General features: G+C 37.5%; 1 protein-coding gene across 2 annotated transcripts; it reads left to right on the top strand.

The window, feature by feature from the left end:
* The first annotated feature begins 125 nt into the window (after nucleotides 1–125).
* On the top strand, nucleotides 126–23,226 carry LOC136059383 (uncharacterized). 2 transcript variants are annotated; one of them, XM_065753540.1, is made up of 17 exons: nucleotides 126–246; nucleotides 492–578; nucleotides 3,205–3,273; nucleotides 3,639–3,669; nucleotides 5,281–5,340; nucleotides 5,782–5,862; nucleotides 6,547–6,683; nucleotides 8,107–8,229; nucleotides 9,541–9,583; nucleotides 10,709–10,828; nucleotides 11,594–11,735; nucleotides 12,895–12,940; nucleotides 13,239–13,298; nucleotides 14,945–15,052; nucleotides 16,626–16,701; nucleotides 17,712–17,912; nucleotides 20,334–23,226. In XM_065753540.1, the coding sequence occupies exons 2-17, from the start codon at nucleotides 528–530 to the stop codon at nucleotides 20,411–20,413; spliced, it is 1,428 nt and encodes a 475-aa protein (XP_065609612.1). In that variant the 5' UTR covers nucleotides 126–246; nucleotides 492–527; the 3' UTR covers nucleotides 20,414–23,226. The 2 variants fall into 2 exon arrangements, with proteins under 2 accessions (XP_065609612.1, XP_065609613.1); XM_065753541.1 differs by having other exon boundaries at nucleotides 126–578; nucleotides 20,334–20,454; nucleotides 21,428–23,226.
* The last annotated feature ends 1,270 nt before the right edge of the window (nucleotides 23,227–24,496 follow it).

The raw sequence follows: 24,496 nt of genomic DNA, 5'->3' as shown, positions 1-24,496 counted from the left end.
CGGGCTTTACCTCCGACAGAGCCCGGCGGCCGTTCAGCAGCGCTCCCAGCGGCCGCCTTGGGAGGCGGTGGGCCGGGGCTGAGCGCGCCGCTACACACCGGGCCCCACCGCCGCCGCCGCCGGAGTGTGTGCGGGCGGCCGTGCCGCGCTGCCTGCGGGCCCCGAGCCCAGCGGGAAGCGTGGCCGAGGCCCTTCGCTCTCTGAAGCCGCCGCTCGGCCTCGGGGAACGCGGGGACGCTGGGAATAGTACGGCTTTGTTCCGCTTCGGGGCCGACCGTGACCTCGTGGGGGCTTTCTGGTGCTCGAAGGAAGCTTCGGGGGAGGAACGGCTTCTGCCCGCGGCTAAAAATGCCGCCGTGGGGACGGAGGTTTGGGCGCTCAGTGCCGCCGAGCACGAGGCGCGACCTAAAAGTGGAATACGCGTAACGCTTGGATGCGCGGAGCCGATGTTTTCCTGGCGCTGAAATAACAACTTTGCCATCTTTCCGTAGTTTTCCCAGAGGTACCGCGGCATCTGAAGGGCGGCAATGGACCCCGAGGCGGAGGTGAAGAAGCAGGTGAACCCTTTCTACTGCAACGTAAGTACTGTGCGATGACAGCTGTAACTAACGCTACATAACTGCTACAGCAAAATCGAACCGAACCGGGGATGCGATGCTTTGAGGTTGGTTTCGTATATTGTTTAAAATCTTGAGCAAAATCGGTGCAGAGCCGGCATTTTATTTTAATTAATTAATTAATTAATTTTCCTTGGAAAGCTTTGGCTGTGTTTTGAAACGGGTGCTTCTTTCCTCACCCACTTCCTGTGTCAGAAGGAAGGAAACAAGACATCTCGATGTTAGTACAGGATCCCGGGTTGGCTGAAGGCTGACACGCGTTGCCTAGTGAGAATCGGTGCAGAACAGGGATTTTGTACAGCTATGGGGGTTATTCAGAGCAGTGCTGCATTGCAACACCCTTCTTTCTTGTGTTTACTTGCTTCTAGCAGTGGGCTTCCTCGAGTTGACCCCTATCGGTAAGGGGGGTCATGCCAAGGGAAAGGCATGGAGCTGCATTAGGGTAGGGTCTTGTTGGGGTTAGGGACAGGTTCTGCACCAAAGGGTGGTGTATGTGGAGCAGTTTGCCCAGGGCAGTGGGCATGGCCCCAAGTTGTTCAAGGAGCACCAGAACTCTGCTCCTAAAAACAGGGATTGAGTTTTGTGTGTTCCTGTGCATAGCCAGGAGATGGACTCCATCATCTTTACGTGTCCGTTCTAACTTGGGATATTCTGTAATGGCATCCTACTAGGAGTGCATGTAGTACAGAGAGACTAAGATAACAACAGCCTGATGCAGATTCCTTGCTGTTATCTTTCCTTGTTACAAATCTGTTTGCCATTTTTTAATATCTTGAAAAACTTGCTGAGGTTTGTTGGTTTGAATTCAAACCAGACAAGGGAGTTTCAATTACTGTGTCTGCCCTACTCCTTACAAATACTGGTGTTAAGAATGGCTGTGTTCACACTGGCTTCTGTCAGTGCTGGGTTGCTGGTTTGCCTCTCTTCTGATCAGTTATAAAGTATTTCCATTTATAACCCACGTCAGCTTTCCTTAGTAGCATTTTTAATGTTCTTGCAAATGTTTCCTATGTGTTCTCTGTGCCATATTGTGTGATCCTTATAAGCTTAGAAATTTAAAAGTTGCATTATTTTTTCAAAACTTGAACAGAAAGTATTTTCGGAGGCTGCCAGGAACGTCAGAATCCCAGGTAACAATAGCTGTGAGGTCTTGCCTGCTAGGTGTTCTGCAAATACAGATCACATTAACACAAGCATCATTTCTTAGTTTGATTATTGCTATTAATGATGTTCAAGAAGGTGTAATAAAGAGTTACCTTCCCAAAATAGGTCTCTATACTTAATGAGATGGGTATATAAATAAAACTTTATGTGTAGAATCAGATGTTTGTCTAGTTAAGGAAGCTCTCCTGTTGGGTCATGAGGCTCAGAAAGACCCCCCCTGCCTTGATTTCTAAACTCCTTCTCTGAGCGAAATCTGGATGCAGCTAAGCCCAGTCTTAGTCCCAGACTTGCTCAATTGTTTATGTCCAAAGGATTATGTATAGCCCTTACCAGGGGGTCAGTATTTGCCTGTTAGAACATCTCAGGGATTTGCATTGAAACAGGTTTGCAAAGTTGAATGGTTGATAGTTTAGCGAGGCAGCGTATAAAACAGATTCAGCAGTGCTGTTGCTAAATATACTAGCTGCATTGGTGCTAAATATCTTAAGGCTAGATGGTAATTAATTAAGCTATATTAACAATTTGCCTGGATGTGCCTGCCAATGGGCAAAGGAGGATGAGTCAGTGTTCCACCCCTCTCTCTGGTTTGTTTTACCGAGCAAAAAGACAGTGACTATGGTGCACTGATCGAGTGTACTAAAGCAATTTATCACATGTATTCTGAGCAAGATATAAACAGGAGTATGAAAAACGCTTGACTTTGCTGAAAAACAAAGAAACTTCTGTTGGTTCCTTAAGACCTCATTTTCAGTTCCCCAAAATGTGAAGAATTGTTCCTATATTCATTATCATACGGTTTTATGGTTGCCATGTTTTTGCCAGACATTTGTTCTTAGAGCCTCTCATGTGGATGTTCCAAGTCAGTATAAAGATCCCTGCTGATTAATTTAACTTCATTTCAGGTTTTTGGGGGTCTTTTTTCTCCTTAAATGTCACTGGAATCAAACTTATGTTTCTCAATAACGACCCTCTTTTAAAGTGGAAGATTATACTGCAGCTCTTGATTTAAAAAAAATAGGTATCTTAGGTGCTGATTCCTATTATGCACGCATATTGGTGTGTAACAACCATGCCTTCCTTCTGGTTCGGTTGATAGGATGTGAGGAAAATGTTGGATCGGTCTTTCCTTATACACACAAGAATATGCCATGAGATAGCTGCAGTGTTCTAGTGACACCCAAAACTTTTATGCCGTGTGGATATTCCTTTTAATTACATTGTTATTTTGGGGGTCTTGGAACCTCATGAAGAAAAGTTTTAGATGAGGCTTTGGCTTGTCTTTAAAGAACAGTACTTCTGTAGAGCTTACTTGTGTTGACATCATGATTGCAGAAGTGATTTGTTTTGACATCAGTGGTGTTATCTTTTTTTTTCTACTGGCTTGTATGAAATGCTAGAAATATACTTCTGCTCTTTAACCTAGATTTGCAAAATCTGGTGCGCTTCTGCATTGAACTTGCAGACTCACTTCCTTGGATTCAAGCACAAGAAGGTAAGATAAGTTTTTCAGTCAGATTTACTTAACAGTAGAATATGGGTTTGAAATATCTTTTTTTTTTTTTTTGGTACATTAATACCATCAGAAAAGGTGCATAAAACTTTGTGTCTTGTATTTTGGATTAGTAACCAGAATACATCAGATTGTTGAAGAATACAACAATACAGTAAGTCCAGAATGGAAATATTTAAATCCTGTGCATATTTTTGCCTAGTTAGATTTTTTTTAAAGTATAATATAATTTTCTTTAAGTAATCTAGAGTGTTAATATAGCTTCTTTTATTAACAATGGAACTTCAATATTGCTATTTTTTGAATCACGAGTGACTTTTTTTCTTCACTGGTGGTTGATTACTTAGGTTGAAGAAGCCCTGAAGGCTCATGGCATTGGTAAGTGCAAGATTTTATACTTCCTATTTTATTTTACAGATGTACCTTTCAGCCTTTCCCAATTTAGAGGAATAAAAAAGAAGACTTTCTCAAGATTTCTGTACCTGTTCTGTGTTCTTTAGTGATGTAACTGTATGAACTTACAGAAAAAAAATAATAATGTGAGAAAAGTTCATTAAAATGCATTGGCTACAATTCGTATCATCACCTACATTAACATTTTGAGAAACATCGAAGAATTTGAGACCTTTATGATTTAAAACGCATTTACAAAAAGTATGCCTCCTAAAGCACTATTCAGTGCACACTTCCTGTTTGGTTTTTAGAAGAGCTTATTAACCCCTCAGTACTGTGTCCACGTCTGGGGCCCTGAACACAAGAAGGGCATGGAGCTGTTGGAGGAGGGCCACGAAGATGATCATAGGGCTGCAGCTCCTCCCCTACGTGGACAGGCTGAGAGAGCTGAGGCTCTTCAGCCACAAGAAGAGAAGGCTCCAAGAAGACCTTATAGTGCCTTTCCAGTACCTGAAGAGGGCCTACAGGAAAGCTGGGGAGGGACTTTTTATAAGGGCATGTAAGGACAGGACAAAGGAAAATGGCTTAAAACTGGAATAGAGTAGATTTAGACTAGGTATTAGTAAGAAATTCTTTACTATGAGGATGGTGAGACATTGGAACAGGTTGCCCAGTGAGGCTCTGAATGCCCCCTCCCTGAAGATGTTCAAGGCCAAGCAGGATGGGGCTGTGAGGAACCTGGTCTAGAGGGAGCTGTCGCTGCCTCTAGCAGGGGGTTGGAACTACTTGATCCTAAAAGTCCCTTCCAACACAAACCATTCTATGCCTCTATCATCCTAATAATTAATGGAAGTGAAGGACTTTGATAGGTTTAATTTATACTTCAGACTTCTCCATTTTTTTATGCACTGATCTTGTTCCACTAGGAATGGCTATAGCTGTTCTGCTACTTCATGATGCACCAAAATATATTTACAGCTTTGTACATTGCACAACTCATATTTATGAGTTTATTATTTCTATTATAGTTTTCTTTAAGTTCTGCAGCTGCAAAACTATCACATGCCATATGTGGACAGGAAAAATATCTGACTGGGGAGGAGATAGCTGCAGAGCTTTTAAGAAAGGTGGGAAGGGTGGGCTGAATTGAGTGCCCTGGGAGGCAAGAGGTTTAAGTGTCTCAGGTTCAGTGGATTTAAACTCATCTGTTGTGGTGTATTAGATTAAAGGAGACTAGAAATCTATGAAATGAAGCTTTGTTAATTATAGCATAAGAGATATTTGTGTTGCAGAGAGTCAGTCAGACTTTTCTCTTGTTGCAGATTGCCTTCTATATAAATTAAATTACAGCCAAAATTACTTACAATTCAAGCCACTCTTAAAGAATTTGATTTTGTATGTGCTTATCCCCATGCTGTGAGATAGCTAGTGGTTGAATTGGTCTTTCTCTGCCTGCTTCTTTGTTTTAATAGAGACATTTGTTGTTGTTTGGTATAAATGCGTGTTGTCTTTTTCTTTTTTTTTTTTTCCCAAGGACATCACATTGTAATTTTCATGTGTGGGTTTCTTTAGTTTAGTTTTATTTTTGTGTTCTAGTTAAAACTGCGAGTGGCGCAGGGGACCGAGGGACAGCACCTGCAATAATTCCTGATTATGGTAAGAATGTTTAATGCCCCTACCACCACCCACCCCCCCTCCAGAAAAAAAAGAAAAAAGGAAATAGGCAAAAGAAAATGTTTTGAGGTACAGGTGTCTGAACCATAGAGCATTTGGAGTTGATTTCTATCAATTTTATTTCTGATCTGAAGTACATTTTATAATAGCACCTAGAACAATACTTAACAAGCTAGGTATTACAGAAAGTGAAAATAGAACTCTGTGGGTTATGTTACTTGATAGCTGACTTGATTTGTGATATGGGGCCCATCATAAGCAGGGCTGCTCTTATGAGTGTATTACTTAGCAGATGTTCTCTGGGCCAAAGATTGGAGTGAGGACTTCATTTCATTTTGGAGTTTTGTGACATGACTTGAGACTATGAAGACTGACTGGTGGGTTTGTAATGTGAGATTACATAAAAGCGGTTTTATCTTACAGTGCAAACAAAGCCAGAAAGGTATCATGGACAGACCTTGGAAGAACAGCTTAATACATGTAAAGATTCGGAACCTGCACTTGGTGAGAGTTTTTAATTGTGTAGTTGCTTGTATGATGTTTATCTTTGGACAGTATCGAGTTATTTTTTAAAATGTAAGCCTTTATTATACATTATCTAATTCTACTGAATGTACATTGATACCCAGTGGTTTGGTTTGTGAGGGGACTCAGTGACAGAATTATTCTATTTAATGTGGAATGTTTTCATGGTCTAGAAGCAACTTAAGGTGGTGTGACAGTAACACTCATTTAAGTCAGTTTCTTTCTGTGTTTTTTTTTTTTTTTCCTAATGTAGTGTCCCATCCTGTGGAGCAAGGGGAAAATGGGATGGACAGGAAAAATATTAAAACATATACAGAAATACCCTCAGTACCCTCTTTTCTGAATCCTAGTTGCTATTAATTTCTAAGTAATTTTTTTTTTCATTGTATCAAGTTCTATGTGGTGAACATAGGGCATCTTAATGACATTTTATGTCTTTGGTGTTGAAGAAGTCTAGAAGACAAGACAGCCAAAACATAAAATAACTTGTTTTCAAAATCTTAATTCGTGTGTTTAACATGCAATATTGATAGTTTCCTTTAATATCTCTTTCATAGATTGTTTCTGGTTATTTGTTTCTTAAGCTCCAAAATACTGTTTAAGCAAACATCTCATTTCCTAACCTACTTATTTTTTATTACTATATTTTTTTAATCAATGCAGGACTTAATTATATAATTGAATATCGATCAAAAGACAATTTTCCGTTTCTCTATGAATGTCAACTGTGCCACTGTAAAACAGGACTGAGCAACATGTTCATGCATGTTTGTGGCTCCAAGCACAGACTGGCATACCTGGTAAGATTTTACTTTAAAATAGTTATGTTTTATTGGTGTGGATTTTGTTTTGTTTTAGCAGAGAATTTGAAAATGGTATTTTTTAATTAAAAAAAAAACAACACTTTTTTTAAGCTGTTATGTTTTGACAGAAGCTTTTATGTATTTAAGCTGTAAGCATGCACATTGGTTAATGTTCTAAAACATGGATTTAGAGTTCACCTCATCGATAATCCATATGCCTGGGTGTTGTGACACTGGGTTATTTTATTTTGGTTGACCAGCAATGCCAATAATGAAATATACAAGTTACTACAAGTAGACTTTTAATTAAAAAAAAAAAAAGTGTTTTAAAGAATTGGATGAATGAAGAACTTGTCCCATCTTTCAGAAGCTAGTGATATAAGACATATTGCATTGGTTGTGCAATTATGTCCTTCTTATACATCATTCTGGTTTTGTTCATTCACTCAGCTGGATGTGCTCAGTACGACTTGTATTGATGTTTTTTGTGCTATTAGCTCTTGTATTTCTTGTTAGCTTTGAATTGTTTCCTTCAGTTCTGAATCTTACCGCATCTGTGTTATATTCTTAAATACTGTAAAGCATAGTAATAATATTTCAGCAAGGATAATGTTTAATTCATGCACCTGGGATTGGTTAGCCTCAGTGGGACAGGCTAGTTCTGAATAAGAACTAGAGGTCCTTGTGACCAGCAGTCTATATAGATGACTAAGTAGTGTACCTTGGCATCAATGGATATTAATAGCAAACTGAGGTATGCGTACAAGGGTATAGCCAGTAGATCAGGGGAAGTGATTATTTCCCTTTTCTCATTATTTCTTAGTCTGTATCTAGTGTACTGTGTACAGTTTTGTGCTCCAGCAAACAAGAAAGTTACTGATGAGATTGACCAAGTCCAGCTGCCAAAATGATGAGAAGGTTGGAACACTCCTCCTTTGAAGAGAAGCTGAGGTAGTTGGACTCGTTCAGACTGGGGAAGAAAAAGCAGCAGGAGAATCTGGTCCTTCAGTACCTCAGGGGAGATTGTGAATAAGACAATCAAGTCCACTGTGGAGGTTCATGGCAGGAATTTAAATTCAAGCAGGACGATTTGCTGCCTGATGTAAGATTTTTCACTATGAGGACAGTCAAACATTGGAGCAGGAAAGACCAGAAAGATCGTGAAATGTCTTTCTTCAGTGCTTTTCAAGATGAAGTGGACAAAGCCCTGTGCAACCAGTTCAGATTTGAGTGTTGAGCTTGAAGATTTGGCTTTGGTCCTCTCAGTTTTTCTGCAATTATGTATCTAAACATTTTAATATGTTCTGTTTTGTATATATACAAGTTGTTTTTTCGCCCATCAGTATTAGCTGTGCTAGATCTTGAGAGGGTTGCATGGGGTAAATGTGATTTCATGATTTGCATTTCCTTATTTATCTAGAAACAACATTATCCTGAGATAGCAGAATCTGATGAAGTTAAAGGTAAAGGCTCTGAACTAAACAGAAAAGTGAGGCAAGTTGCATTAACAATTGAGAAGAAAGAGGGAAGAAAACAATTAAAGGTATATTTCTATGAGAATTTCATAATGTATACAATTGTAAATAAACTAAAAATGATTTATGTTGGGTGGGTATGCTCGGGATGATAGGAAAACTTTAAAAAAAAAATTCTTTTTACCCTTTATTACAAGTACTTTTATCTTCTTAATACTTCTTTCAAGAGTACCCTGGATGCAATTTTCCATTGGTGGTTCTCTTCATAATTATGTCTTGTCTGGAACAATATTTGAGCTACCTGAGTAGGAACTGCAGGGAACATGATATACAGAATATCTGTATTAATATGTAATTAATTCCCAGCTGTGTGTGCAAAGTAACTTGTTTCATTGTTGCTAGGAAACTGCCTTTTATACTTTCCCAAATGTATTTCTGCTTTGTTAGCATCCTGTGGCAGTTGACAAAAGAAACAGATTAAAAAAAGAAAAAAAAAAGGAGTGGAAGTTTGCAGGTGAATTTGGGGTTCTCAACAATGGCCTGGCATCATAGGAGCACTGTGAGCATAAATTGTTGAGGAGCAGCACTATTAGAAGCATGTTCATAAGAAGATGTCTTATATTGCTTTCAGTTGTTCAGACCACAGCAGTGTTTGAAAAACAACTTGATTCAGGTGCTTATCAGTCTTTATTCTGTGCCTTAAATTTGTACTGATTTCAATGTCTGTCAACAGTATGCTTGCTAAGCAGTGCTTCTTGGCAAAAGCTAATGCTAATAAGTGTTCTTTTTGTACAGGACCAAAATCTTGTTAAATTATGCAAGGTCTGGCTTTTGGCAGACTTGTAGGTTCTTAACATCTGGAATTTGTTTGCACACAGGATATTATTGCTTTCAAACAAAACAACATAATGTGATTAATACTTTTCCAGCATGATTATGGAAATAATATACATATATGTTTATTTTCAGATATGTCTCAATGGATATGGAAATAATTGATTCCATTTATATTTTGTAGATTGTTTCTAAAAAAAAAAAAAACCAACACAAACCAAAACAGTTTAATTGCATCTGTAACAAAATCATCCTTAATTTAAGGAACTCTGAAGTATAGAGTGCATAAAATCTGTTATTAATTTCATTGATGTACTTTTCAGAAACCAGATATTTTAGTATTTTACTTTTATTTTATTTTATTTTTATATTTTACTAGTCGTACCAATACAAAGTAAATATGTAATGAAATACTTAAGAATTTATCTGCAAAATATCTAACATAACTGTGTCTTATTTATAATAATTATTTTATAATATATATACTATTATATATTATTTTTTATTTTATTTTATAATTTGTAATAATTATTTGTATTTTTTAGGTTGTTATAGAAGCTCCGGTAATCAGGAAGAGATGGCAAGAATGTAAGTGCTCACTGGGATGTAAATTGTACATTTTTAACTTGGGTAAACTTGTTTTAATTTAAGACAGTTATATCAGGGCAGGTTGAAAGATTTGATCAGAATGACCTTGTGTGCATGTGTTGTTAGGTGTGTTTTGTAAGGTCTGATATACTGAAAATTTGTTGGATGAACAAGTTTTTTTTTTCCATGAGCAACTACAGAGGCCTGTTACTTATGTCTCCACTCTCTCTCTCCCTCTTTCCATTCCCCCTCTCATCCTCAATACCAAAAAGTCTTCCTCGTTTTATAAAAACCTTTGTTGTTTTTTTTTAACCTGGTAACAGCTGTAGTCTCCTCAGTGTTGGCTGCTCACAGGCTTTCTGGGGAACTGGGCAGGAGCAGGTTGCAACTCAGTGTGTACAATTACCAAGCTGTCCAGTAAGCCAGGTGTAAGTCTCTTAACCTGTGGAAGAAAACCTTTGGTTTTACCAGCCATTGGTCTTAGAAAGCTGTAGGAATGTGGTATGTGTGAGACTTCACTCAGTTTACTCTTCCACAACTTGAATGATATCATCTGGGTGGACCAACAGTCCAGTTGTAGGCTGTTCTAGGAAATGGATAGGAATTGGTACAGAACTCTTTATTTTTGGGGCTTGCATGGAGACTTGGATTAAAACTGATGTACGAATTTTAATGCGTATTAATATGTAAACTGTGTCTTAAAATATCTCAGAAATAATATGAAGTCTATTTCTATGCTTATCTTGATTAGCAGTGTCATACTCTCAAGAGGAAAGTTAGCCATTTCAGAGCTAGGGTGGAGTTTTTAAATCCAGTTTCAGTTAATGAGTCTAATTTTGCACATGATATGGCATTCTACTATGTTTTATAATATTTAATTCCTTTAAGAAAAGAGATTTGTGTGTAACTGTAACCAGGCTTTAAAGTATTTAAAACTTTTAGTTAATCTTTTTTATGTTGACACATAATAACGCATACAAACTTATTCTCTTAATGTTTGTAACTAATAATGCACAGAAAAAGTGCTAGTTAAAATTCAAATGCACTTTCTGAACCACTACAATTTCCTTTTAACTTCTATCAAGATACTGTCCATCTTGCTACATTTCAAGCATGTTTGTTTAGATCCTGATGCAGATGATAGCCCTTCGAAAGCTAAAGTTCAGCATGTGGATACGTCAGTTAGTAATGAAGAAGGAATAGACTGTAAAAATAAGGATGGAAAAATGCCAGATCCAATTCAAGGTCAGAGAACAGGAGTTTTGTTTGTTTGTTTTTTAAACTTGTATCACTGCATGAATTATTTATTCAGTATGTACTCGTTTATGGCTTCAATAGCAATGCTCTGCTGTAGACGTTTTTACACAGTGCGTGGATGTGTTTGATATCTGTCAGGCAGAAAGAAAACTGTCTAGGTTTATTTAAAGTTGCTATAGGTGGTTACTTTAGAACAGAAACAGGATTAATAAGCAGAACTTTTAACTGTTTTTACTTTACTTTTTGGAGCAAGGGGCCCAGGTTCTTTTTGAACATACTGACCATTCTTCTGTGTCAGAATAAAAGCAAACTAACAGAGAAGAGCTGCAGGCCAGACTGTTTAGGGCACAAAAAGAATACAAAGAAAGTAAACTGGCTATATATTTTTTGAGCATTTAAAATATTTGATTAATACTTATTTTCTTGAGAGAAAAAAACAGAAATAAGTTACAATTAGCGAATGCCATGTAATGGAAGAAGCATCACAAGTTACTGCTTGTAAACTTAATGTCAGAGGGGGAAGTGGGCTACTGTGTAAGTACATTATATTTATTCTCATTCAGAATATTTCTGGTCAGAAATACAGACTTGGTTCAGCCATGAAGCACAAGTATTTGATATTTAGATTTTGATTTTATTTGGGCACCTTACTTACACTTTATTAATACTGCTCTAAAAATTTTCAAGAAATACTTAAAAAAATCAGAATTTCAGAAAACTGTTACTAAGTATACTGGTTTTTATTATCTTTAGAAGAAAAGAATGTTCAGGAGGAGCAGGAAAACTGTCAGAAAGAACAGGCAGTACCAGATGAGAAGGTTGAAACTAACAAGGCTGTTGAAAGCACTGAAGGTGACCACACTGAAGAAGGCAGCGAAGGGAACAGTTCTGAAAAGTAAAACAAAACCAGATAAATCCATCACCCCTGAACCCCTTAAATTACGTGAGACTAAACTGCTTGATGTTTGTATTTATTAATAGTAGTACTGTTTTATTTTTAATTTAAATCATCCACCTTTGTGTGGGGGGGAATGCCTTTAACATCAGCTACTTTTGTGCAACACCAAGGACCTCAGGGAAGTGTTCAATATGGGAAAATATGCATATATTCATTAATTAATATTCATTAATAGTTCACTGACTTTGCTTTAATGACATTCTTACATAATATTTCCTAATTTTAAACCAGCTGTATACCTATCAGACCTGAAGGGCTGGCACCTTCTGCTTATTTAGGAAAAGGAAAAATGTCTTTTTCTAGACTTTTGCCTTGCTGTTGGGGAGACATTAAGGATTAGTTGCAATTGAATTCAAGTCCGTGTTTATGAATCTTTACATTTATTTGTTCTGTTTCCAAAGGGCTGTAGCAGCTCTTAATCTGGAGAGTAAATTAGTTTGTAAGCATCAGACATAAGGAGCTAATAAAATCTCAGACATTCACATTTAGATTTTAAGAACAGAATCCTTAAGGAAATCACTCATTAGTCTGGCTATTAGGTCAGGTCCTGGGTGATTGTGATCTTGGAAGGCTCTAATTTCAAGACTCTGCAAATATGGGTTAATAAATTTAAGCCATATCAGTCTTTGGTATTACTGTAGCCACACTATAGAGCACTACTTCTTTTCTTTTTTTTTTTTTCTTTTTCCTGGCCACATCTTTGTAAACACAAGTTTGTTGAAATGCTGGTACAGATTAGAAGCCTTGTCTTTCTGCAGTGCATACAGAATTATTATAGGTTTTACTACCAACATACAAATTTTTCTTAATTCTGGCTTTTAGAACTTACATAGTAGCTAATTACACTCAAAAACAACAACAATTAAACAAAAACTAATAAATGAACTTTACGATGGTATCTGGGCCCACTGAAACGTTTGCAAGGAAATATGTGACCTTTCAGAGACATCTTTCAAAGTGTAGTGTGTCAATAACTTAAACTGATGAACAATTGCCTGATAGATCAAAAAAAAAAAGGATAATCTGTGTGCGTGTGTTTGTCTGTGTGTATTATTTTAATACAATAAAAGAAATAGCATATGTTTTCTATCCAAAGATGTGAGACCAATGTACAGCTGCAGGAAGAAAACAAGGAAGTTGAGGTGAATATTTTTCCATTAATGGGTTGTTCCAGTTTACACGTAGTTGGGATTATAATGACTTTATGGCAATGTTTGCTTTTGCTTACTCAAATTAATAATATTATCTACAACAAATTACCCATGAGTTACTAAGCAGAACTTTCACAACGTTTTTTCTGATATTGTTGTGAAAACACATTTTTCTGTGCAAGCACACACAATTTTATTAGAGCAGGCATCTAGAATAACCATAGTAATTATTACTGTTTAATTTCAGTTCTAAATAGTGCACCTAATAGATGTTGCTTATGTTAAACAGCAAGCATCTGTGGCAGCTGCTGAAGAATTCACTAGTCAGGAGGAACTATTGAGTTACCTGGTAAGCATTACATCATAAGCCTTGCAATGTCATTCTTGAAAAACTTTCACAGAATTACTAATTGCTCAAAAATTACTCATTTTGATTAGTAATTAGTCAGTAACAAGTTCTGAATTAGTAGTTGGTAATAAATATTACTCAAACATTTGAGATAAGAACAAAAGGGAAGAGGCAGTTTTCAAGGGATAAAATGTGAGCTTAAAAATAAATACTTAAAAAAATACTTAAAAAATAAATAAATTCCACCTCCTCACGTTGTAAGAGTTGGCAGAACAGCTGAATTCTGCTCAGTTGTCAAAAATATGTGTTGTTTACACATTCACTGCAAGAGTGGTAAGTGGTGGGAATTGTAATTTTGTTAAAAGCTTCTGTGAAGAACTTAATGAGTGTCTTAACGGGTGGTTACTGTGAGTCAATGGCTGCATGGCATTTCAAGCAGTATTTACTCTATTGTGCGTGTATGTAAGTGTGTCTGTATATCTATACATTTTTCCCTCTTAACAGTGAAACTGAAAGGATTCTACCTTACTGGTAAGGGGTCCTCTTTCTTCACCTGGTTGTCCTCTGACACCTAGGGGAGGACTGTTGGGATTGTGACTGAAAATTGTTTAGTGTTAGCATTTTTATTAGTCATATTTTCACAGACTGCATTATGTGTTTCTGTTGATTTTTGCTTTAATCTCTTCCTCTTCTAAAACAAAAGTTGTGTTATGTAATGGAAGGTAATTATACAAGTATATTTTCTGGAGTTGCTCTTCATATTGTGCAGTGATTTCCAGTTGTTTTTTTTTTCAATGATTATTCTTACTGCATAGTTTTTAAGTGAGAAAAATCTGTATGCTCATTTTTTATCATTAATTTTCTTATTACCTGATAGCAGACACATCCTTGCCTGAGTTGACTCCTTTTCCTCCCTAGTTTTTAACAGGAGACACAAACACTATTATTATTAAAAATATAATCTAGTCCCTGCTATCCTGTCACGTATGACTTGGTGCTAGTTCCTGGTGATTACTTTTGTCTGGAGTATTTAAAGGTGTTTAATTTCAATCTGGACAGTAGCTTATTAGCATAGCCACAAGTATGATACACATAGCTGTCTTTGTGAGGGCTCTTAGCGCTGCAACTTTCTTCTCAAAGAGAACCCTCTGATTTTCCCTTTGGGCTTCTTCAGAGGTATTATAAGGGCAGGTGGTGTATATCTTCAAGTTCAGAAGTGTTCTGTCTTTTTGCTGCTTTGAAGAGAAGTGGGTCATGACTATCTGGCCTCAGGGAGGAGATTGCATAAATTCTTTTGAATACAAATAGCTCAGGTAGAGATCAAAACACTTAAGGAAAAGCATTTTCCTGCATGTTTTTTTTCCAGGAGCATCCTGGTGCTATTTCTTTCCAAGTGATTGTCTTGGATAGCTGCTGCAGTGTTCTGTTAGAAGCCTCTCCCATTTGTCCCCTCCTACTATGGTTTCTGGGATTAAAAATTGAAATTTTACTTTCTAACAACAGCCATACCTGACAGGATAGAAATACAAAAATGAAATGAAATTTCAGGATTTATTTATATGTTGTGATACTTGTATCATGTTGTGATACTTGTATCTTTCAAAGGCAAAAATTTTTGAGTTGTGAACTTCATTTTTTTTTTCCAGCAAAGTTTTGAGATACTAAATGAAGATGATGCTGCTTTTATCCTAAAAGTCACACAGACACTCACAGATGCGTTGGTGGAATATCGTCAGCAAGCTGCATCAAAAAAAGTAATGAGGTTTTGGTTCTACAGCTCTATAGATTTGTGAGATGAGGCATTTTTGCTATTACAGATAATTTACTTATAATTAAAATTGCCATGGCATATGTACTGAAAGTTTTGGCTGTTATATGCTCGAAGAATTTTTGAAGTGATGGCAGGATAGACTCACAGCTTTTTTGTTGAGGAGTCTCAATGCTCTTTGTCTTCAAAGATACTTTTTATTGAATTTACTTTTTTTTTTTTTAAGAAGACAAAATGCATTGCATCCCTTGTTTCCCATGCTTTCCCTTGCATCTTAAGTTTTTCTTCTAATTCACCCCTTTTCAATCCCAACCTTTGGTTTTCTCATCTCTGCTGACCTCCCTGACAGTCGTGTTCTGTATTTCCTTTCCTAGCCTTATCCTGCACTTCATTCACTGTGTAATCTAACATTACTGGCATCAGTTTCCTTTCTGTACGATTTTTGGTTTGGTCCTACTCTTAGATTGTTCCTTTTGAGGTCTCTTTCTTGCTCCACTATCAGAAACCCAGTCCCTTTTGACTGACTTGTCTTTAAACAACCACAATATGAAGGTGTCATGTTACATGATATAAAATTCAGACTCCACATTGACATCCAGCAGGGATGGTAGGAACTTTCCTCTCGTTGGTAATCCATTTGACATACCTGTCATTGGAAACCATGCCCTTTTTGCCTCCTGACTTTTCTCATAGAATTGTCAGTGTCAAACAAAATTTTCCTTTCCTGTAGCAGCTACTCCTGCTACTCCAGCTACGTAACTACCTCTTTATTTTAAAAGGTGAGGCTAAGTGGAAAATGCCAAATGAGATACCAGCCAAACAAATTGAAGGGAATCAGAAAGGATATGATTCAGGAAAAAAAAAAAAAAAAAAGTGTGGTAGTTTTTTGCTTTGTTGTCAAAAGCCTTTATTCAGAATTTTATTGTAATTATTTATTTCCCTCTGATATTCCATCTTTACTTCTTTCTGCTTCAAAAAGTCAATACTTCTCCAAGATAAATTATATGCCTATAATTCTCATTATTTACTCCTTTTAACTTCCTTAATACATTTACATTCATCTTATCCCTGCTGTTATTTCATAGAAGATTTTTTGTTGATATTCATATATAAAGAGGGCAAAATGCTTCAAAGCAGTTGAGGTCTAACTGAAGTAACTTCTAGCCTATGAGTTACTGGTAAAACTAATTACTAGTTTTAGCTTTCTAGCTAAAATAAACTGATTTGGGAAAACTCTTAAATATCCTGAATCTTGATCTTTCAACAGGTACTTTTTTTTAATTGAAGTTTGAAGTACTTGCTTATTTTGATCTGGCAGGCTGAGAATTAGGTTCTATAAGCAGCAGTTGGCCTAAAATAGTGCTTTCTAGGTATAGACTGATGCCATGAGCAATGTGCACAGAAAAGTTCATTGCCAGCTATACGATTTTCAAATAACTTTGTTTTTCAAATTTGGTAGCAGGAAAAGTGTTGTCTCATCTGTTTTTGTGGTCACTAAAATGTAGCATTGTCATTTTAGAGTTTTGTTTTGCTGAACACAACTATTTTCAAACTTGTAGGACCTCTTAGACAATCAGCATAATGGAGAAGAAGCGTTGGAACGTTCTACTGAACAATCTGAGCTGACTCCTGCAGGTATTAGTGATTCTGATACTGGTAACTTTAGCATAAGCGTCTTGAATTGCTTTAATCTAAACACTAGTTAAGATTAAATTGTAGAAAGCTACTTTTATTTTTCTGCTTCTCTAAAAGTAGAGTTTAAAAGCAGAACAAGGCCAAGTAACTTAGATTAATATCTATGCATCCTCTACAGATGTATAGAGAAGGCAGCCTACTAATAAACATTCATCTTACTCTAACTGGGTGATCAGTTCTGATTTTCCTCTGTCTAAAAGAAGCTCTTTCTAAAGAAGCTTTCAAAGAATAGCTCTTTTGTTTTGTTTTGTTTTTTATTTTTTGGCACATCTTTTTCTGTTTTTGGTGGAGAAGAGGCTTAGTGCAGGTCTAGTTCAAGCAGGATGGTAGCATAAACAAAGCTGTTAAAAATTTGTGTGTTTCCACTGCTTGATTTCAGTACTTCTGATGAATCTTAAAAAAAAAAAAAAAAAGAAAAAAAGAAAGAAAAAAATCTTGGGGATTTCTGTGAGAGTATTTCATTTTCAGTATTAACAAATCATTATTTTTCATGTAATTTGGTAGGAAGTACCACTCTAAATTTGGAGAAAAATATTCTCAGAGTACTACTGTATCTGTTTTGTGACATTTTTTTTTTTCTATACAGTGGCAGCTTTCTTTTCTGTAAAGCTTAACTTTTCAAGACCTCAGTTAATGCAGTGCTAATAACAAAAATTGCAATTACTTGCAATATAAAAGAATTTGAACTCTTAGATGTTTTTTGTAAGTGACAATGGAAGGAGCTTTTACTCATATGCCACCTGTGCTCTCCTGGGATTTTCTGTAAATAGAGGTCATTCTTGACTCTTCAGTTGTGTGAAAATATTAGTGGAGTTGGATGTGGCCTTTGCTAATGATGCTGCTGTGCTAGACTGGAAATGTTAGTTTTGAAAAGCTCTATTTAGAAAACTAAGTAATGAAGACTCTTCAGAATCTTCTCTAGCTGAAAAACAATATTACTTTTCTTTAAGACTATTCAAGCAGCCGATCAGCTAAGAAGTCCTTATCAATAAATGAGGAAGATGAATTGCAAAACTTTTCAACTGGCTCTTCGGACATAGCACATGAGAACAACATCACCACTGAATTTTTGAACAGCGTAAGAAATATGGATGTTGAGGAAGTTACTGCTACTCTACACAAAATAGCAGCTACGAATCCAGCTTTCAGAGGTATTTCGTGTATACTTGAAGACAGAAACGTGTATGAAAATGTACATAACAATTTCATTAGCTCTGTGAAACATCAATGATTATATGGGGCAAAGAACTCTGTGATACTAGAGAGGTTGTTGCCTTTTAATTTTTAAGCCAGTTTAGGCTGCCCCTACTTGGGGGGGCAGCTGTCCCAGCTGCATCCACTCTCAGTCTCTTAGATTCATAGATACATTAGGTTGGAAAGGACTAACAAGATCATCTAGTCCAACTCTTGCCCACCCTCAGCCTATTCAGCATGAGGGTAGTGGGTGGGGAGAAAATGGGAGAGTCTTGGCATTGTGAAAACTGTCTTTGGCAAGAGTAATAACACTGCTGTATTATCAGCATTATTTTAGCCACAAATCCAAAACACACCACCACATGGGCTGCTGAGAAAGTTAACTTCATTTTGTGCAGAGGCAGTACAGGGTTCTAGAAGATCTTTGAAAATACCACCCTCTGTTGGCTAGGTGAATAGAAACTATTTAGAAAAGCAGGGTGGAATTTAGTGAGCGCTTGGGTAAATGGGATCTGCTCAGAGTGATGGTATTAGAGATGAATAAGAAAATTCTTCCATATAGACTTCCTGGAAATGTTTGAAATGGGAGTCAGATAAGGTTATTCAGTTTGTATAGTCAGTCTGGAATTCCAGGAAGCTTTTTATAGATACTTTTGATAGATCAGAGGCTTTGAATAGAACTAAGTTGCTGTGGGAAGAGAAGGACGTCTTTGCACTGTTTAAAAAATAAACAGATAGCAAATGGACTATTATTTTTTTTTACAGCATATTGAGGTCCCAGTAGAACTGTGGTCCTGTGGTTAAGGACTGCGCTGTTTAAATGACCTGAAAAAAGGGATGAGTATCTGAGTGACAAACTTCTGTGATGACAGTGCTGTTCAAAGCATTTCAAGTGTTGGTGACTGAAAAAGTTAAAATACTCCTCACTGAATCAGTGGGAATAACAGCTTACTAGTCTGAAGAACAAACTGAATACAAAGAGATAAGGAAGGAATGAAAAGCAAGATGAGAGTCATTATTTTGTTATTGCATAAACATGCTTTGCATATATCTGGAATAGAGCATATGGTTCTATTTTCCCTTATATTATATCAAGGACTTTAGAGCTGCAAAGGTTTAGAGGAGGCAACAAGATGTGGGGACAATTTCCATATAAGAAGCAATAGAAAACTAGAACTGCTTTTGACGTGGAAAAGAGATGACTGAAGTTATAAACAATCTGTAAAACCGTAAGTGGGTAAAGACTGGATCAAAAGACATAGGAAATAACAGATTCCTAAACGTGGAGTATAGAGGAAGCCTGATTTCAACATGGTCAAAAGATTATTCTTTATGCAGTAGGTAGATGATCTATAGGTTCATAGGTTCATTAGGTTGGAAAGGACCTACAAGATCATCTAGTCCAACCATAATGGAATGCATTACAACAGGATGCTGTGGTTATTAAAATATCACCTGAGTTCTTGTCTCTCCTGTCTGGGTCAGACAGTGTGAGACCCAGTGAGCACTACTTAAAAGTTTGCCATAGCAGACTTGGAAAGTTACCAGCTATAAGGAATAACTGAGGCTGGGAGAATGCACTGTTCTCACAACGCACCAGACTTCAGATACACTTGTTCTGTTCTTCCTTTAGCATTTGGTTATGGCCACTGTGTGGTGGTTACCACTTGAGCTGTCCCTATGTTTCTTATACTACTCCCCTACCTCCACCAAAGTAGTATCCATCACTTTCATCAGAGCAGCATAAGCTTCTTGCTTGTGCTCAGGAGAGACCATGGACTTACAGGTACAGTGATAAAACAGAGCACTTCTGGTAATGCCTTACAAATTATCAACTGCAGAAGTAGCGACAGGATGAGGATAAATGGCTTTAAACTGAAAAAGGGTACATCCAGACTAATTAGGAATAAATTCTTTCCTGTGAGGGTGGTGAGACATTGGAACAGGTTGCCCAATGAGGTTGGATGCTCCCTCCCCTGGAAGCACTGAAGGCCAGGCTAGATGGGGCTTTGAGCAGCCTGGTGTAGAGAGAGGTGTCCCCCCCTGTAGGGGATAGGAACTACATGATCTTAAAGATCCCTTCCAACCCAAACCATCCTATGATTCTTTTGTCTTTGTAAGTCAGTAACAGACTAGATGGGGCTAGGCATACCTTAACTGAAACAGTGCAGCTTTTCAAAGGAACGTGGTTTTTCAGTTTCTAGGCAACTACGTGGTGCATTTTGCTTGGTAATGGGGTATTTTTTCACTGAATAAGAGCTCCAAACTCATGTTATCAGTCTTAAGTGTTTCAGTATAACTTGTGCTTTTAAATGTTGTATCATCAGAGCACTTAGTTTTTCTTTTTCTTTCTATTCTTTTCTTTACCTTTGACAAAGGAATGGATATACCAAATGTTGTAAAGATCCTGACTGAAAGTGGGACTCTGAGAAGAACAAGTAATGGCAGCACACAGTGATGTGGTAGTTAGCAGAATTAATATTGCAATGTTTACTTTCTGTAAGTTTTAAATCATTCTTTTGCTTAATAAGACCTCATTGTAGCTGATTTTGCTATATCCAATTACAGCATGATGTTCTTTCAATTAATAATTTGGTTTTAAGATTCTTATTAATTTCTCCTATAGTGGAAATATTTGTGGAAAAGTTAAATTTCATGTTCTTTCATTTTCTGTTGGCCTGTATTTTTAAAATGAGTAGCTGTTATTTTCCTGAATACCTTTGCATACTGCATATTAGCAGTCTGATCTCTTCTTAGTGATTTTTATGGCTCTTTGTAAGAGTTAATCACAAAATTGTAGGGGTTGGAAGGGACCTCTGGAGATAGCCCTACTATAGCAAGTTCCCTACAGTAGGTTCCACTGGAAGTCATGCAGATGGGTCTTGAATATCTCCAGAGAAAAAGACTCTGCAACCTCTCCAGTGTTCTGTCACCATCAAAATTTTTTTTTTCCCCACATTTACATGGAACTCCCCGTGTTTCAGTTTGTGCCCGTTGCCACTTGCTCTGTTTCTGGGTGCCACTGAAAAGAGCCTGGCCCCACATGCTTGACTTCTGTCCTTTGGATATTTATAAGTGTTGATAAGCTGCCCCCTTAGTTTTCTTCAGACTAAACAGTCCCAGGTCTCTCAGTCTTTCCCATAAGGGAAATGCTCCAGGTGCTCATCATCTTTGTGTCCCTCTGCTGGACTCTCTGCAGAGGTTTGGTGTTTTTCTTGAACTGGAAAGCCCAGAACTGGACACAGCATTCCAAATGTGGCCTCACCAGGGGAGGAGGGAGAGGGGGAGGAGAACCTCCCTTGATTTGCTGACCATGCTCTTTTTCATGCACTTCAGGACCTCACTGGTGTTCTTGACCACAGGGGCACACTGCTGGCTGTCCACCAGGACACCCAGGTTCCTTCTCTGCGGAGCTCCTCTCCAGCAGGTCAGCCCCTAACCTGTACTGATGTGTGTGGTTATTCCTCCCCAGGAGTAGGACTCTGTACATGACCCTGGTGAGGTTCAACAAGGGTTTCTCTGTCCAACTCTTCAGCCTGCCCAGATCTCACTGAATGTCAGCACAGCATTCTGGTATGACAGTCACTCCTCCCAGCTTTGTACAGTCAGCCATCTTGGCTGAGGGTGCATTCTTTCTCTTCATCCAGATTATTGATGAGGATCTTGAGCAAGACTGGACCCCATACTGACTCTCAGGGAACACCACTAGCTGCAGACCTCCAACTAGACTCTGTACCACCGATCACAACCCTCTGAGCTCTGCTAGTTAGCGAGTTTGCCTGACTGACTACTTGTCTGTTGCACAATTCCTAAGCTTGCCTATGAGGATGTTGTGGGAGACAGTGTGAGAAGCCCAGCTGAAGTCAAAGTATGCAACATCTGCTCCTCAGCCCCACCTACCCAGTCAGTCCTGACGTCATAGAAAGGTACCAGATTGGTCAGTGATGATTTCCCCTTGGTGAATCCATGCTGACTACTAATAACCTTCTCTTCCATTACAGCAGTCAGTAGTACAAGTGCATCCTGCAGCAAACAGTCAAATTATCCCCTGTGGCTGCATGGCCATACTGAAAGGCTATTTGAAATTAAGAGATATCCACCCATATAAAGATTATGAATTGGTCTCCTGTTTTGCAATAAAGATTAAAAATTGTAACAAATCAGTGCTGCTGGTCCAGTTCTGAAAAGTGTGTGGATTATAAGTAACTTTGGGAGAGAAGTTAACTGGAAGTGTTAGCAAACTCAACAGAAGTTGACTTCTTTGGAAATTTGGGGATGTGTCCCAAGTGATGTAACCAGACTATATTTAAGAAATGCTGACATGGTAATGAAAGAATCTTTTGTCTTCTCTTATTTTACCCGTATAAGCATGAACTGAAAGGTGGCTTATACTTTCCTTCAATTTATGCTCTTTTAAAGTAAGGTTTGTTTTTTTTTAACCTATAGCAATAATGTTTTTGACATATATAGACAGGGATTCTGTATGTTAGCTGCTATTAATTTTGTAGGATGATAGAAAGATGTTTTGGATGGTTACAGATGTGTTTGGGGAAAAGAATTCAAAAAATTAGAATTGTGTGATTCAAATTTGCATTCTGAGTAGCATTCATTGCTTCTAAAAAACTCTTCAGCATTGCTGTCGTAAGTTGGTACAATACAGATATGGTGGAGGCAGATTGCAAACAAACCTTTTAATGTTAACAGAGTCTTTTTGGAGATCTGGATGAAATTAAGAGTCCTCATCTTTGTGTTTTCACATCTTCACATCCTGGAATGCAAGATAGCATGAAAAACAAGATAACAAAGAAAGCAGCAGTTAAGGAGGATGGTTAGTTAGGAATGAAAACAGTTCCATGACAGTTAAAGAAGTTAAAACATAGAACAATTACTGCTTTAAAGTAATAATGAAGAATCTTAGAATGCCTTTAAATATGTTCTCGTGAGAAACAGAGGTGGAACCATAGCTCTTACAGCTTGTTTTCACTATCATAGGGACAGCGTTCATATCTACTTAGTGAAGATGTGCTTGGTCAGTAAAAACATCTTAGAGTTTACATGGAATATAAATATGTTCCTGAAGTATCTGCAATAATAGCAACTTCATGTTGTTGTCTGTTGTTTTTTTTTTTTGTTTGTTGTTTGTTTCATAGTGCAGAACATTCTATTAAAATATAGACTGTTCAGCTGTTGTAAATGGCTGTCTCTGGTACATCATCTTTTTTCACTTGCTGTGAAATCCTTCCTAATGGAAATAAAATTGAGGGGAAATTACTTGGATTTAAGTATTTCTTCTTCCTCGGGTCCATTAAGCATATGCTGAAAATGGAAAGACTTTTGAATCTATAGCACACTGATATAGAATGGTTTGAATAATATGCTGCAGAGTGCCAGTGTACTTCTCAAAGACAAAATAGCATAATGCAAAAATAACAAAGTGCATGCTTCTGGAAACGTTTCGGGAAGGAATGTCTAACAAAGCATATTCAGTTGTGCAACTAATCTTCCTTTATAGCTTTCTTTTCTGGTGCAGACAGAGGCTGTAAGAGAGCTAGATTATTTTGTTTGTTCTTTTGCCTGCCTGTGTTTTGTGATGGCTTGCTATATTCTCACAGTAGTAGAAAACTGTATACCTATTCCAGAACAGTTTTTAAGGATAACATCTAAATTGTACCAGAATTGTGTGGTTTAAAAGAGAAGAAGAAAAAAAAAAAGGCACTATCTCACCATCTCTGTCAGTGATACTTAAGGAATGTTACTGACTGTATTTGATGTTATACATTGATTGTTACAGTACCATCGAGACACAAGAAAAAATATACCGAGCAAAAATTGATTTTTCTTTTAGCAATTTGTTAGTTCACCATATTTTACTGAGACACCAGAGAGCTTTGGGAAAGTTGTCTTTAACAAAACTGCAGAAATTGAACATCTCTTAGAAGGCATAAAGTCGAAAAGAGAATGGTATTCGCAGGTGAATTGACAGGAAATTGAAAGTTTTGACTGTGCAACAGAAGACACTGTCTGGTGTAGGTTATAATGTTCTCTGTTATAAAGTTCTGGAAACATTCCGCTGTTATAGAATCATAGAATCATTAAAGTTGGAAAAGAAGTTCAGCCACCAACCCCTCCCCACCATGCCCACTAAACCATGTCCCTCAGTGCCACATCTACACCTCTCTTGAACGCTTTGAGGGATGGTGACTTCACCACCTCTCTGGGCAGCATTACCACTCTTTTGGAGAAGAGATGTCTCCTAATATCCAACCTGAACCTCCCCTGGCACAATTTAAAGCCAGTAGGTCTCATTCTATTGCTAGTTTCCTCTTGTTTTGCTTCCATTTTCTTCTAGGACTGTGATAATGTCTTTCTCGGTAAAGAAACGGTTATCCCTTTTGAAGCAGCAGGCCCTGCCTTGTGAACCTGATCTAGGTATCAGTGTACAGAATCACTGACTGCATTCCCTTCACAAAAATTATTCTCAAGTCATTTAAGTGCTTTTCTACTTTGTAAACGCAAATGTTGGTGTGTTTGTTTGTTTGTG

The sequence above is a fragment of the Cyrtonyx montezumae genome, unplaced genomic scaffold (assembly GCF_038088225.1).
Source record: "Cyrtonyx montezumae isolate F1298 unplaced genomic scaffold, pur_monq_1.0 scaffold_8, whole genome shotgun sequence".
In the NCBI taxonomy this organism is placed as follows: domain Eukaryota; kingdom Metazoa; phylum Chordata; class Aves; order Galliformes; family Odontophoridae; genus Cyrtonyx; species Cyrtonyx montezumae.
Note: the sequence above shows the minus strand (reverse complement) of the source record. Positions and strands in the feature narration are given on the sequence as shown.